Source organism: Gallinula chloropus, assembly GCF_964237585.1.
Source record: "Gallinula chloropus genome assembly, chromosome: 4".
NCBI lineage: Eukaryota > Metazoa > Chordata > Aves > Gruiformes > Rallidae > Gallinula > Gallinula chloropus.
This window is the reverse complement of record NC_140088.1, coordinates 39,083,016-39,098,568: the sequence shown is the minus strand read 5'-3', so window position 1 is coordinate 39,098,568 and position 15,553 is coordinate 39,083,016. Positions and strand designations below refer to the sequence as shown.

Genomic DNA, 15,553 nt, shown 5'->3' with positions numbered 1-15,553 from the left:
CACCTGTAGTGACTTGTAAAAGCATGAACTGTGTTGAGGGGGCTTTAGGTCGTGGCTTTTCTGGAGACGGCTTTCTTTCCGCTTGTGCGGGCTGAAAGTCTCCTCTGGTGGTTTGGGGCTCCCGTTTTCAAAGCAGCAAGGGGCTGGAGAGATGCTGCATTGCTGTTCTGTTCATCTGGTGCTTCAGAGTCGGCCCTGCATGAAGTTTGAGTGTCTCGGTCCACGGGTGTTGGTTCACCCCTCTGAACTTCAGGAGGGTGATGACTGAGGAAACTGTTTCGCTCGTCTCTTAGTAGCCAGTGATGCCATATGGGCCGGCAGCACCTTGCCGGAGGAGCAGTCTCCATCCCAGCTCCGTGTAGGAGTGCCGCTGGAGGGATGCGGCTCCGCGTTACGGGCTGCAGCATGTTCAGATACGGGTACCCAGAGCCTCAGGTTTCTCACCTGATGCTGGGCTCATTTTCTTCTGCAGGGGCGGGGGGGTGGGGAAAGCATTTGGGGCAGGCGTGTGAGGCGTCGGGCTGCAACCAGAACTTCTACATTGGAGTGTAGAGACCTGCTTTCCTGGGGGGAAGAGATGAGGATGGCTGCTGAGGATGGTGCTTCGTCCCACTCTTCATCCTTGGTTGTTTCACGCAGTGCAGCCTTTCACTCTGTTTCAGCCCTTCAGTGAACGCTTTAAGCTTCCTGTGCAATTGACTGTGCTTGTGTGTTGGGTTGGGGAAGTGTTGTGGGAGATTTTTTTTCTTTAATAGACTTGAGTTTTGGCCTCGGAGCAGGGTCTGGCACCTGGCTCCCGTGTACCTGTTGTGCGTCAGGTCTGGTCCTTTCCTGTTGAGATCCAGAGCTGAGAAGTCCGTTAGTCCAGTTTTCTTAAAGGGAGGATTTCCTGCAGAGGCAGAGCTGCTGCTGCTGACAGCTGGGTGGATGTTTCTGTCCATCATGGTGTTTTTTCTAGTCTGCTGTATCTACTGGAACCTAATTAACATGTCTCTGACAAGGAAAGGCGATGTCAGGATGCGCAGGTCCTTTCTAACACAGACAAAAGCCATGTTTTGGCATTTTTCAGTCTCATCTCCCATGAGTTCTGACATAATGATCAAAGAATCTTTTAGTTTTCCCTTTTCCTGGCTTCTCCTGAATTGGAAGAACGTGACTGATTAGCGTAATTAACTCCAATAGGGTAGCTTGCAGGTTGATGTGGAGGTCGGGCACTAAAGCACATCCCCATGAACGATGCTCGGCGTCCGTTTATTGTCTTTAGCAGTAAACCATGCGGCCTGCCTTAGGCTCTCCCCATGCTGCCTGTGGGGAGGCAAAACCTGTTCCTCCTTTGGGAACTCTGGGACAATGTGGAAATCGAGACATTTTACCCAGGGTGAAGGGGAATCATGTCCTGGAGCTGCTCTTGTCTTAATTTACAAAGTCCCTACCATGGGTTAAACCGCGATACTAAAGAACTGAGGCTCTTACATTTCTTCTTGCTGTGCCGTTTTGTTAGAAATAAAGTGGGATGGGGGGGGAGGGGGGAATGATCCTGCTTTGTTACCTGTGCCGCTCTCCTGCTTTTTCTGCTGATGCACATGTGGGTGAAGAAGCCTGGCAGCCAGTTGGGGATCTTCTGCCTGGCGTCTGATGTAGTGACACTGGTTTTCAATAAAGGTGACTAATTTGTTGTGCCTCGGTGTGAGTATTCCATGACCTTCCTTATCCTTACAGCCGGTGTTGGCTTCCCCGGGCTGGGACCCCTGTGCAGAGCTTCCAGGGGCTGCCGGTGGTGTCTGCTCGGGGTGAAATACAGTCATTGTGAAGTGGGAATCGAGGTTTGGGCGCCCCGAGGGCAGCCCACGGCTGGGTAAGATCGCTCGTGTGCCAGCGCCTTGCAGACCTGACATCCCCATCCTTGGGTGATGGACGTGGGAGCTGCTGGGATGGAAGATGCCCTCGCTCAGAGGCACAGCACTTGGCTTCATCCTGCCCTGGAGCGGGAGCAGGGCTGGCTACGGCGTGTGACTCCTCTGCAATCCCTTCCCTTTTATTTCCACCCCGAGATAGAACCGTAGTGTCCTCTGGTGTGCTGGGCCGCCTCATAGAGAGTTTTGATTACCCAAGAGGAGGAGCCAGAGTCAATACAAGGGGTGTCCTGCTGAAATGTGCTGCTGGGGTGAGAAGGGGACCCCAGAAGCAAAAAAAGGGGTTGTGCCAGATGGGACCTGTGGCACAAGCTCAGCCAAGGTGCGATATGCCAAGGTCACTCAGTTGGGGATGGATGTGCCCTGGGTTTAGCGTGAATCTCTGATGCCTGGAACACCATCACCACCAGAAGTTTGGGAATGACTTTGGACAGGGACACCTCACAATACCTGAATGTTAACTTGGCGATCCAGGGAGCGGGGCTGGAGTGCGATTGGGAAAAGGGTTTTGAGAGCCTTGGAGATATCAGAGGGGAGAGGAGCGTTGACCCTATGGCTTGGGCCGGGGCAGCCTGTGCAGAAAGAGGGGTTTAAACACAAATTGAATTAGGGAGCTGGTTTCCAATGAAAAGAGCATACCAGAGCTGTGACCACCTCTCCCGTGTGCCGGGAAGCTTCTGGCTCAGTATTGGACTAGAAATGTCAACATCGCTTCCTCCTAGGAAGGGGACAGGCATTCTGGCTCCCACCCTGGCTTACTTCTGCTAAACCCAGACTCTCTTGGTTCAGTGACACTGGTAATTCCTTGGAAATTCCCTGGCAAAATCCAACCTGCACAGACCCAGCTTGGTTTAAGGGAGAACATGAAGTGGAAGGACTGCAAGGGAGAAGGCTTCTCCCAGCAATTATCCTGCTACGGGACTGGCCTTCAGGTTGGGGTGAAAGAGCGGTTGTGGGTTTAGTCTGTGTTACACAGCCTGAGCCCATCTCACAGCCTCCTGAACATTACAATAAATAAATGGTTGGGTTTTTCTTCTCAGCAGAAAACACAGACAGAATTAATGTTTACGTAAGTTGACTTGGCTCATGCTCCGAGTATTGTACGCAGAGTAGGATCAGAGAAGCAGCAGATCTCTGGGGAATGGTTTCACTGTGAAGGAAAATTGAGAAGAAAATGGGGCAGGGAAGAAAGGGGGGAGTAAAGTTGAACGCAGACAAGAGCTTGCTGCAGGCTTGCCCTGCTTCGGGGTTCACGTGTGTGGCAACCCTGGCTCTACTGGGTATGAAAATGTGATCCCGGGAACCTCAGTAGCCAGCGATGGAGTTGAGACGTCTTTAACTTCTGTCTTCCCCAAAGTAAAAACCTTCTCAGGGCCAAAGGCCTTGAAGACGATGAGATAACACAGGACTGTCCTCCGAGAGCCCCGTTGTCACAACCGTACCCCGCAGCAAGCATCAACTTCTGCTTTGCTGGCCCGTTGTCAGCCTGAGCGCCACGTAGACGTTAAAGGCCTTTTGGATCGGGTTTTAATAATTAAGTTGTTTATGAAAAGCAGAGGAGCCTCTGAGATTTTCCCGGGCTCCCTGCACTGCATTGCTTCTGTACCTGCAGAGAGTTTTTGGAAGGCAGGATTAACGACGGGCAGTTGCTTTTCTTCCTCACTAAGGGCTCCATTCTGCAGCCAGGTCTCTCGAGTGTCTTTTTGCTTTAGTGGTGGAGAGTGTGTTCCAGCATTTTGGCGACCGAAAGGCTCTGGCCGGAGCGGCCCAGTACCCGCCTGCGTGCGCAGATGGCTGTCGCCGCGGACGAGGAGCGGGAACCCGCTTGGACACCGGGGAGCGTGAATACCCGCCGCGTTTCCCAGCATCCCGCTTCCATCTTCAACAACAGCAACAAAAAAAAATCATGTTTCCTGGCAGCGTCTCCCCTTGAACATGAGAAATGAGGTGGTCAAAGTATTGCAAAATCATTCGAGTAAGTGCTGGAAGCAGATTCCTCCCCCTGCCGCGGAGAGAAGAGCTGCGGTCACAGGCTTGGCATGCCGCTGCCCTGACCTCCCGCGCGGCCGCGCTTCGGTGCCACGGCAAAGGCCTGCGCCTAAACCTTCACCAGTGGACATGAAATGCCCTGAGTTTAAACACCTCACAGCAGGGTGGGATGTGTGAAGGCCAAGCTGCCTTGGGCAGAGGGGTTTCTGCCATGGGCACCACATCAGCTGCCAGTGAGTGGCGAACAAGGCGAGGAAAGACCCTGGGGAGCTTGTCATAAACGGAGCCCACAGGATGTGAACCTGGTCCTGAGCTTCTACCTCACCAGGCTGCTGCTGCCTTCACTTGGCACCAGGTCCCTGGGGCTTGTGCTGGGTGCGCTGCTTGTGTTGCCTGCAGCCATTCTGGTGCCCCTGGTAGCAACTGGGGTGCGAGATGGCCCGGAGCACGTCCTTGAGGCTGTTCCCACAATCGTTCCTCTGGTTTTATTCAACCCGTAAAAGTCCCTCTGGTGTTACTCAACCCATAAATAACCAGGCTGTGGTCCCGGGCAGGAAGACTGGCCCCCACTCAGGGAGCACTGGAGCCTGCGGTATCGGCATGTCCCGAGGATGCTGCTGAGGCACAGAGGGGGCCCAGCTGCACCCTAAGAGCTGGATGTGACTGCTGGAGGCAAAACTCAGAGCGGGTGGTGTATGACATCAGGGTAACTACCTGCTTCTGTCTTATGAGGTCTCCAGGGATGTTTTCACAGACGTGTGTCTAAAGAGGAGGAGAAACTTGGACATGCTGTCAAGCCCCACTACCCAGGCGCTGTTGTTCCTTCACATTCAGCGGGGAGACCCCAGCCCTGATGCTCAGCAGGGCACAGACATGCTGTACGTCAGAGGGCTTTCAAATCCCCATCATGCCATTTGCGGGGTGGGGGAGCATTTGTGTCATGTGTTTGCACCAGTCGTGACATGTGAAGAGCTGGCGCGTGGGTATGAAAACACCCCACAGCACCGAACGTTGCTGGGGCCATATTTGAATGGGGCAAATGACTACGAAGTCAGGAGGGGAAAGGAATCTGCGACTGGGACAGCTGGGAAATCCCAACCTGATTTTTTTAGGACCAGCATCTTCCTGCTGAGAGCAAACAGCAGCACAGGCCCCTTCTCCCCAGAGCTCCATGCATCCAGCCTTGCCCGTCGGTGGGGCCTCTGAAGGAGATAAATGGGCTGTGGGTAAGTTACTGGTGGTGGGAGGGGATTTGTGCCACCTCCCCAGGGTTGGCATGGAGATGAGCTCAGCTTTAGCTTGTGTGACAGCTGCTGTCCTCTCTTGGGGACTGCATGAAGCTGAAGACACCCTGATGGAAAGCCAGTGCCCTTAGCTTCACCTGGGCCTGAAAAAAATTGCTCAGGGACGGATTTGCTGTGGGCTGTGGGTGCTTGTGCCCAAGCAATGAGGATTTCCTTACAGCTGCAGGTCCCATGGCCAGATGTCATCCAGGAGCTGACTTTGGAAGGAAAAGGTTGACTTTGGAGATGGAACATACCCTGTTTTAGCAGGGGGACTCAGTACCCTTTCAGAGCCTACATTGGGGTGCCTGAGGTGTCTTAGAAGAGAAAGACCTTTCCCTGGGTTGCTCCATCCCTGCAGAGGTATTCTTCCATCCCCACAGATAGAACACCTTCACCCCATGCCACAAGCCTCACCACTGGGATCTGGGGGCAGCAAGAAGCCCTCAGACCCTTCCCAAAACTCCTTCCACACCCAGAGTGGAGCAGGGAGACTTTGGTCATAGCTTCAAACTGACAGGGCCACCCTCCTGTCTCCCCAGCATCTGAAAGGCTTCTTAAGCTCTATCAGTAAGAACCTCCAGCATCCCTGAGTTCCCACATGTCTTTCCTTGATGTTGGGAAGTGCAGTCCCCACCCAAATACCCTGGTCCAGCCTTGTGCTATGATGGATGAAGCAAATTGCTCATTGCATCACCCTGGGGCTAAGCAGGGTGGTCTGGTCCTTGTAGGGATGTCCCTGTGGGGAGGTGGGTTTGACTGCTCTTGGGGTGGGGAATGTGGGATGGCGGCTTAGGCATGAATGATGCTTCCAGCCACCACCCCCCAGGCGAAAACAGACGGAGCCAGGTCCCATGTCAAAGGAGTTTATTGCCCTGTCTCCAAAGCAAGGGAGTGCAGCACAGGTGGGACCCAGCCCCAGCCCAGGCAGATGCTCAGGGCTGGATGAGCGCAGGGTGTCTCTGCCGCACGGTGACAGTGAAGGGCCGTGGCCTCAGTGCCAACCCATGGATGCAGTCCATGGTGAGGAGCTCCGCTGGGTTGGCATGGAAGGAGCACTGGTGGAGGAGGATGGCCGTGAAGAGGAAGAGCTGGAGCTTGGAGAGCTGGTCGCCAATGCAGCGCCGCTGTCCGGCTGAGAAGATCATGACACTGCCGGCCCGGTCGCGGTCCAGGCGCTGCTGCGTGTCCAAGAAGCGCGTGGGGTCGAAGCGTTGCGGGTCGGGCCACTTGCTGCCGTCGTGGTTGACTGACCATTGGTTGATGAAGACGACGGTTCCCTTGGGGATGTGGAAGCCCTCGAGCTCCACATCATCTGTGGTGGCATGTGGGATGGTGATGGGCACGAAGCTGCTGTAGCGCAGCGTCTCGTAGATGAAGGCCTCCAGGAGGGGCAGGTGGGGCCGGTCCTCAGCTGTGGGCAACCGGGAGCGTCCCACCACCTGGTCCAACTGGGCCTGGAGATCCTGCTGGAGTTGCGGGTGCTTCAGCAGCAGCAGGAGGACCCAGGAGAGCGCCGTGGATGTGGTGTCCTGCCCAGCGCCAAAGATGTCGGTCATGGCACCCTCCACGTCCTCGGGTCCCAGTCCCTCGGGGGCCCTGTCACCACGCTCCACGGCCGCAATCATGACATCGCTGACATCGCGGAGGGTGTGCGGGTCAAAGGTCTGGCGGTGCTGCGCCACCTTGGTGCACACAAAGCTGTGCAGCTCCCGGTTGAGGGCTTGGAAGTCACGGAAGACGCGGCGCACGGGGTTGGGGAAGCGCAGGAGCCAGGGCAGCACGTCCACCATGCTGCCCGCCCCCACTGTCTGCCCAAAGCGGTCGTTACGGCCCAGCAGTGCCGTGAACTCGCTGTCGGCGTGGTCGTAGCGGCGGCCAAAGCAGAGGGCGCAGAGGACGTTGGCGTTGGCCACCACCAGGAGCGGGGAGGGCTCGAAGTAGGCGCTGCCTTGGCTGTGCCGCAGGAAGATCCGGACGAGGTCCCCCGCCTCAGCCACCACGTGCCGCTCCACTTCGGCTGCCGTCGAGCGGGCGCGCAGGGCAGCATGGGCCAGGCGCCGGCGAGCCCGCCAACGGGGCGAGCAGGACCCAAAAGCCACGCTGCGCCCTCCAGACACCAGCTCAAAGGATGGGAAATCAGGGCGGCCAGCAAAACGCACACCCGAGCCCACCAGCGCCCGCCGAATGGCCGCCTCCCCGTTGAGCACCACAACGCGCCGGCGGCCCAGACGCAGCTGGAAGACGCTGCCGTAGCGGCGTGCCATGCGCCCGAACGCCAAGTGGGGCAGGCGGCCCAGCTGCAGCGCGTTGCCCACCAAGGGCCAGGCAAAGGGTCCTGGGGGGCTCCGCCTGACCGACCCCCCCGGCTTGGTCCCGGCACGGCGGCGGGCCCCGATCAGCAGCAGGACGGCGGCAGCCAGCAGCAGCAGCACCGGCGGTACCGGTAGCACCGACCCCGCGGCCGCCCCGTCGGGGCTCCCCGCAGCGCTCATGGCTGCTCTGCCTGCGGCCGCGGCTCGGAGCCGCTTTATAGCCGCCTCCGCGGGGGACGAGCCTCCCCCCGCCCCTGGAGCGGCCCCGGCCCCGGGCGGGCTCTGCCCGTCCCCCTCCGAAGCTGACGGCTGGGGATGGGGATGGGGCGGGCCCCGACGGGGCGCACGGAGCCGGGCAGAGCTGAGGCGGGGGGGGAAGGGGTTGCTAGATTTGCTGCAGATCCGCTGCGGACCCTGTGGCTCCGGCAGCCACAGTAACGGCCCTCGTGGTCTGTGTAGGGAGCTGTTCCCGCCCCCACCAAAGCGGTCCCCACTGCCGGTCCCCCGCAGCTCCTTCCCCTCCCGGCCCCGTTCGGGGCTGCAGAGGCACCGGCGGTTTCCAGAGCCCAGCCCCACGCTGCGGCTTTTTGCTGGAATTGGGGCTCCAGGAAGGGGTTTTGGTGCACCCGGCGCTGGATGGTGACCGAGCCCGACGGTCCCTTGGTCCTGAGCATCGCCTCGTCCTGAGCACTGCCTGGACCCTGGCACAAGAGGTGAGGCTGTGGGTACCGGCCGCGATGGGATGCGGGGATGTGCGCCCACATTTCAGGTTTGCTGCATTACTGGGCAGCTGAAATCTCTCGCTCTTCTCCTGGCACCCACTGGTGAAGCAGCCAGAGCTGCCTGCTGCTGCCCAGCGAAGCGATGAGGAACAGGAGCGGGGGCATTTTTCGCGCGCGTCCCCTTCTGCTGCTTAACGACGTCCCGCGGGGTGTGGGAGACGATGGTCCTGCCAATCTGAGTGGGACACAAGATGCTGCTGCAGGATTGTGGTGCTTGCTGTCCCACAGGGGACACGTCGCTTTCCCACTGAGCAGCTATCCCCTGCCTCCCACCTCCAGAAGCTGCTCCGGCTTCGGCCAGGTCATCTTTCGGCATGGAGTAGTGGGACAGCCTCTCATCACATCTGCTCACAGAGCGTAGGACAGGCTGAAGCTGGGCACTGGCAACGCTCCTGAAAGCAGAAACTGGGTTTCTTCTAAGAAAAGGGATGTTGGCAGCAGTGGAAATGGGAAAAACACAATAGAAAGGGTGAGCAGAGTGAACATGGGCTGGTAAAGTGGCCAAAGCGTTTATGTGGACATCCAGTGGGACAGACCTGCTGCTCCCCAGCTGAGGCACATGGGGCTGGAGAGGCGCTTTCCCAGGTTTGATGCCAACAGGGCTTCCCGGCGTGTGCTGGTGCCAGTGATGTCCTCACCTGGTGGGTCATGTGCCCGTGGAGCTGAAAACCCCAATGCTGGGGGAAGAGGTTGGGGGATTTTGGGCGGGGGGGGGGGGGGGGGGGGGGGGGGGGAGGTGTAGGGGTGGAGGTGGGAGGGTGCGGGGGGAGGATGGGGCAGTGGAGCTGTGGAGAAGGGCAGGCCTTGGAGTGATGCCTGCGTCTCCTCATGGCAGGAGGCTTTATGTGTTTCTTGGATATTCACTGTGCCATTCATTGGGCAGAAATCTGTCATTCCCAGAGGGATTTTGTTGTCATCACCATGTTTTCCTCTGGTAATCAGGATTTCAGTGGGCACGGGCAAGCTGAAGTGCATCAGTGCAGGGCAGAGCATCCCAAGTTGGGGAACAGAACACAGAGAGGAGAATGTCCCCTCCTTCCCTCCGACAGCTTTCCCACCCCCTCCAGATTTTTGTCTCGGCCGCGGAGCTCCTGTGTGGTTTGACACGTCGCAGCGCTACAGCCGCTGTCACCCCTGTTTTCCAGCCTCATTTTTCTCAGGAATTAAACTTCACGTCACGTCAGGTTTCTGCCAGACTGAGTAAACCCAGCACCAACTGCAAGGAGATAAAAAAAAGACTTCCCAGGAAGTAAAAGCATCATTTATTTCCTCACAGTTCTAGGGGTGCCAAGCACTTGATTGGATCTGGGCAGTTTTGGGGCTCCTGTAGCACTGACCTTTGCCTGCCAGCTCACAGTGCTGCATGAGGTCGGGCTGTCACTGCCCTTGGCTTTTCTTTTAAGCCAAACACTAAAGTCGGTGACTTTTGTGACCCGCCTGGTGCACGTGTGTGGTGGCTTTGGGATGCTTTTGGCTGGATGCTCTGGGGATGGTCAAGGGGTCCTGGCAGCAGCACAGCAAATCCCGTTTGCTTGAGTTCCGCAGGAACAGAGAGAAGCTGGATATTTTCTTGGCCATTTCCCATGCTGTTCACCCCAAAATCTGGAGTCTCAGCATCATTCGCAGCTCTCACCTGGCTCCTTGGCATGGGTGCCAGCCACCCAGACCCCAAGGTCGCTCATGCAGAGCAGCAATGCTGAGCAGGGAGGGGATGGGGCAGCAGGGGGATGGAGCCAGGTTTTGAAATCAACCCCAGTGCTGGGTCAGGGATGGGAAATAATTGTAAAATAGTAATAATAATAATAAAAACAACAACAACATAATTTTAAAAACCACAAAAGCAACAACAGCCAGGTATGTGGAGCTGTTGCCAGGCAGGCTAACGCTGCTGTCCCAGCAACCATTTTTTGGCCCATCCCTCCCCAGACAGCCTTTTCTCAGGGCAATTCAGCAGCTTGGTTGTTTTGGGGGGGTGTTTGGGGTTTTTTTAAAAAATTTTTTTCTTGTTTTTTTTGGTTTTTTTTAGAAGTTTTGCTTTATTTACCTCAAAGGTCCCAGGAAGAAAAAAAAATACAGATTTGGTGCCACAGTCCAAAGGCTTGGCCGGGGCACTTGGCCGGAGCACGGGTGAGTTATGGATGAGGTTTATTTTTCTGCTGGAGGGCAGATTGGGGGGGGGGAGGAAGGGTGGGGAATGATGTCACTGGTGGGGATTTGTATCTCTGGGGGCTGACATGAGACCAGCCCATAGTGGGGACTGGGGGTGTACAGCATCACTGAGCACGTAGACAAGAAGATTAGGACCAAAAGTCCCACATCAAGGGAAAATGGGGAATGGACCCTTCACGCAGCCGGGTCTGAGACCAGGCACCTGCCCTCCCTGCAAAAATGTGAATAAATACACATAAATTTACATAAACAAACACAGGGACACACCATATTTAAACACAGCGGTGTCAATTTAAATAGAGATGGAGAAGTTTTGCAGGGCGGGAGGCAGAACTAATGCTGAGTGCTGCTGCTCCAGGGGGGTGACTGGGGTTGGGGTGGGGGGCAGGCACAGCTGCTGTTCCTGCACCGAAAGCCTCAGGTTTGGGTCCAGTGGAGCTGGGGGGGGGCGGGGACTGGAGGCACGGCAGCAGCACACCCTGCAATTAGTCCTTTAAATTTCTGCTCTTAAATGGAAGGATCATCTCAGGGAATTGGGATGGTTTAGGGGGTGGGTTCCACCTTCAGCCAATCCTCCCCCTGAGGAAAGCTGGCTGGGGAGAAGGGGAACAACCACAAGGCTGAAGGAGGAAGGAAACAGGGATGGGTGAGCAGCCAGACTGGGATGGAAACCATCGTCACTTGGAGCAGCCAGTGGCATTAGAAGCAAGAGAATCAGGATAACGTTGTCATTAATTATTGATTAATCAATAATAATCATTGTGACCTCAAGAAAGTTGATTTGTAAAATGTCTTATTTTAAATATCATGTTATTATTTTCTTAATTTGTTTTTTGATTTTTTTTAAGATTTTAGTGGGCATGAGAGGTGAGGTATTATTTCCAAAGGGATCCAAGTGCCAAACTCATCCCAAGGGTCCCACGTCACTTTAAAGCTATTTGGAATTTCGATTCCAGCAGTCAGAGGAAACCAGAAACGTAAGCAAAAGCATTAAACCCTCAGGCTTTATTTTTGTTGCAGCAGGACAGATGTTGCCAAAAGCCTTGGGTCAAAATCAATCAAAGAAGAAGAAAAAAAAACCCAACAACCCAAAACAGCCCCAACAGCCACTGGCCAGAGAGTGACGGCCACCTATGAGCCCTGACTGAGAGAGGGAATGCACAGGAATTAAATGCCTGGAAAAATAGAGGCTCAGATGGGAGGAGAGGGTTTCTTCGTTAAATTGAAAACACATTGGGAAGAATAAATCCGGTGTAACATCTCATTTCCTCTCCTTGACAGGCTTACTCGTTACCCAGGCCGGCTGCACACTGCACCAGGGAGGAAGGGTTTGCACAGACGTGGTTACAAAGCACCCACTGGTGCCTGAGCACAGAGGGAGGGAGAAGAGGGAGAACAGCCCTGTTTTGGCCACACCTCAGCAGGATCTGCCATCGTGGAGCATCCCTGGCTGGTTTCTGGGGTTCTGAGGCACAGCCCCTCACCGGCCACATCCAGCTGCCTCTCCACGTGTTCTTTAACTGGGAGTATTTTTTTTTTGGGGGGGGTGGGGGATGCTGGGAACCAAAACCAGAATAATTTACTTTAACCACTTCTTTAGGAAATTTTATTTCAAACCAACAGTACCCTGCTTGGCATCCTGCTAAGGGGTTTCTCAGCCGGGCTGTAAAACAGCCCGGAACAGCTTTTCTCCACTCTGCCCCAACCCCCTATTTTCTCCATTAGGCTCAACTCACATTTCTGCTCCCCCAACCTAAATCTCAGCAATGAACTGGCCTTGGGTTTACTAACTGAAAATCAGGTGGGATTAGCCCAAAGCTCAGACTGGAGGTAGGGTGGGGGTGAGGGGGCATCACACCAAGACATTTAATGGAGGGTCGCAGGGAGCCCAGGGCTGCATCCCATCCCCTCACACCAGCTCCTATGCCCACAGAGATTCAAATTTAACGCCCTGGTGAGGATCGAGCTCCACAGCTGTACAGATGTGTCCGTGCATCCTCCAGCAGCTGGCTGAGATTGGCTGAGCTCACACTGCCAGCGCCTTGTGAGCCCAAGCATCGGCCTGCTGCAGGAAGGGTCCGAGGCCTGAGATTTTCTGGAGGTGGTACAAGGCCCAGAGGGGTGGGCAGGGAGGCACCGGCTCCTCCGCCGCTGTTTGGACAGGGCTGAGCTCTCCCCCCTCCCCTTTAAATCTGGGCTTTTGTAACCCCACAAGCCCACAGGTTACTGACCCTGCTTCCAGCTGCAGTCCCGATGGCTGGCCTAACCCCACGGCGGCCTCTCTCCTGGGGAAGGCGGAGGAGCGAGGGAAGCCGGTGCCAAGGCGCCGCATCCCTCCCCACCGGCTGAGGTTTACCAGAAGGAGCACTTGGATGCCGAGACGCCAACATGCTGTTTCCAGGCAGCTTGGGTTCATGCGAAGTTGGAGCGGCGAGGAATGAAAGCAGTCTGTTACCCTCTGCCTGGACTCAAGCCACTTTGGCCCTGACACATCCATTAAAGAAGCAACACGGGATGTTTCTCCCCTGCCAAAGGCAAGGGGAGGCTCCTTCACTGTTCCTGAGGCAGCCAAAACCTCATCCAAGGAGGATGCAGAGGATGCAGAGGTCACAGGCATGGCTGACAAGCATCACTCAGGAACTCAGGGCAGCACCCTGGCTGTATTTTAAGCCCCAGCCCTCTCCAGGACATCTCTGTGCTGTCCTCACTGCTCCCTGCAAGCGCCTTGCCCACACAGAGGGTGGGTTTGGGTCCTTCTGTTACTGGAGGTTTGTTTCCCACAGGAAGCCAAGGCAGCATCTCAGATCTGGCAGAGAATTGTGCTGGGGATGCTGCCCTGAGGTGTCTTCTGGGGACATGATAAAGTCATTCCTAGGGAGGCTTCAGGCAGTTGGGAGCAGGTGTGGGAAGAGCTGACGACACGCTGCAGAAGCTTATGAAGCCATCAGGCCCAGGCATAGGCTGAGGGAAGGGAAGGGTCTGTCCTGCAGCAGATGATGACACCTTGGAGCTCATTACACTATTCAGACCATCACACACAAGCTAACGAGCTGTGGCCCAACACAGAACTACAACATCACCCGTGCTGCGTTCAGAGCTGCCCAGGGCTTCAAATTCATAGGGTGAGCCCGTTACACAAGGTCTCATGAGAAACTGGGTGGGGGAGTAGTTTCAAGGAGCAGCTGGCCAGCAGTATGGGTGGAAGAGGGGGAGAGACCACAACAGCCTGGTTTGCACAGCTGGAATGTCAGCATGACACAAGAGTGATGTGGTACCAGGGTGCACATGACTCTGCGGGTGCTCATGCCCCATGGGTGCAGGCAGAGACTTTTGGGATCTTCCAGGCTGGCAGAGATAAGAGGAGATACACAAACTGCAGCACTGCTTAAAGGCTGGATCTGCAGGCAAGAAGGCTAAGTCTCACCCTTGCCAATAGCAGGAGTTCAAGTTGGGTTTGGGTTACAGTGAAACAAAGGCTCATCCCTTGAAGCCAGGCTTTGACAAACCAGCAGGTTCAGACTGGAAATGGTCCTGAAATGGTCCATACGTCTCCTGCCCAGCTCGGTGCATCTGCAGCCCTAAGATCCCAGGGGAAACAACTTGCTTCCCTATCCTTCACAAACTGGTCCTAAAGTCCCAATCAGGGATGATGACACTGGTGCACCCAGGGCTGTGGTGCAGGGGATGACGGCCTCTCCTTTCCCGTAACTTGAGGGGAGGGTGTCCCACCAACAAGAAGGGGGAAACAGCAGGAAAGTCCCTTCTGGCACAGGGAAATAACCCCGTCAGCTGGCTGCTGGTCCTGGGTGAGCAAGACAGAGTGGGGCGGGGAGCTGCTGGTGAAGGACCAGCTTCCCCCACCATCATTTCACCCCTGGAAGAGAGAAGAGGTTAATCCCCCATCACCATGGAGTAACACTGCTGGGAGGGCTGGCCATGCTGAGAGGGATGCAGGGTCACTCAGCAATGCAAAAGAATCCGGGTCCATGAGCCAGCACGGCTTTCCTTGTGTGATGTGAGGGATCCACTGGGACAGGCTGCCCAGGGGGTGTGGAGTCATCTTCTCTGGAGATATTCAAGCCCCGTTTGGACACTGACCTGTGTGACCTGTCCTAGGGACCCTGCTTTGGCAGGGGGGTTGGACTCGATGAGCTCTGGAGGTCCCTTCCAACCCCGACAGTTCTGTGATTCTGTGACTCCCCCCTCTCCTCCTTGGGAAGGGTCCTTTAAGCTATTCCTGCCCACAGAGGGATGGGGATTGTACATGAGGCTGGAGATGTGCGGCACAAGAGGAAACCCAGGACCAGAAGTAAAACAAAACTGCCCCAGACACGCTTTGGTCCAGGGGCAGCTTTGCTTGCCGGCCCTGACAGACACATAACCACCCTGGACCTGCAGTGTGCCCCCACCTATGGCACCTTTGCCCCCATGCACATGCACATCCCCAGCTGCAGTGCCCAACTTGGGTTTCTATTCACAGAAACACAGAATGTCAGGGGTCAGAAAGGACCACTGGAGATCATCTAGTCCAGCGCCCCTGCCAGAGCAGGATCTCCTAGGTTAGGTCACACAGGAATGGGTCCAGGCAGGTTTGAATGTCTCCAGCGACGGAAACTCCACAGTCTCTCTGGGCAGCCTGTCTAATGGTTTTGCCACCCTCACAGTGAGGAAGTTTTTCCTCATGTTCACATGGAACCTCCTGTGCTCCAGCTTGCACCCATTGCCTCTTCTTCTATCATTGGACATTACAGAGAAGAGCTTGGCTCTGTCCTCCTGGCACTCACCCTTTACATAGTTATAGACATCAATGACGTCACCCCTCAGTCTCCTCAACTCCAGGCTAAATTCTGGCTGGGAACACAAACATCTCTCCTCCTGCCTTGCACAGCCTCGCAGATGTCCTTGGGCTTCACCCTAAACCTCCCCAGGCATGGCCTTGTCTCACCCCGGCATCTCTGTGCTTCCTTGGTCCCTGAGGCAGGTTGTCTGCTAACCATGGCCAGCCCTTGGAGCCCTCAGGTGCCACTCCAGTGCCCCTCCCTTCCCCACACCCAGTGTCCCAAGCCATTAGGGAAGCAGGTCCTGGAGCCAAGTGCACAGGA

At 55.9% G+C, this 15,553-nt stretch overlaps 1 protein-coding gene and 1 long non-coding RNA gene across 3 annotated transcripts; one reads left to right on the top strand and one right to left on the bottom strand.

Annotated features, from left to right (window-relative positions):
• Nucleotides 1-6,072: 6,072 nt before the first annotated feature.
• LOC311191528 (cytochrome P450 1B1-like) lies at nucleotides 6,073-7,680 on the bottom strand (the record flags this gene model as incomplete). Its single annotated transcript, XM_084263735.1, has 1 exon — nucleotides 6,073-7,680. The coding sequence occupies one exon, from the start codon at nucleotides 7,678-7,680 to the stop codon at nucleotides 6,121-6,123; it is 1,560 nt and encodes a 519-aa protein (XP_084119861.1). The 3' UTR covers nucleotides 6,073-6,120.
• A 356-nt stretch (nucleotides 7,681-8,036) lies between these two features.
• Nucleotides 8,037-11,373, top strand: LOC311191748. 2 transcript variants are annotated; one of them, XR_014617301.1, is made up of 3 exons: nucleotides 8,037-8,213; nucleotides 10,309-10,409; nucleotides 11,300-11,373. It is a non-coding gene; the product is annotated as an uncharacterized lncRNA (long non-coding RNA). The 2 variants fall into 2 exon arrangements; XR_014617302.1 differs by lacking the exon at nucleotides 8,037-8,213 and adding an exon at nucleotides 10,047-10,136 and having other exon boundaries at nucleotides 10,334-10,409.
• The last annotated feature ends 4,180 nt before the right edge of the window (nucleotides 11,374-15,553 follow it).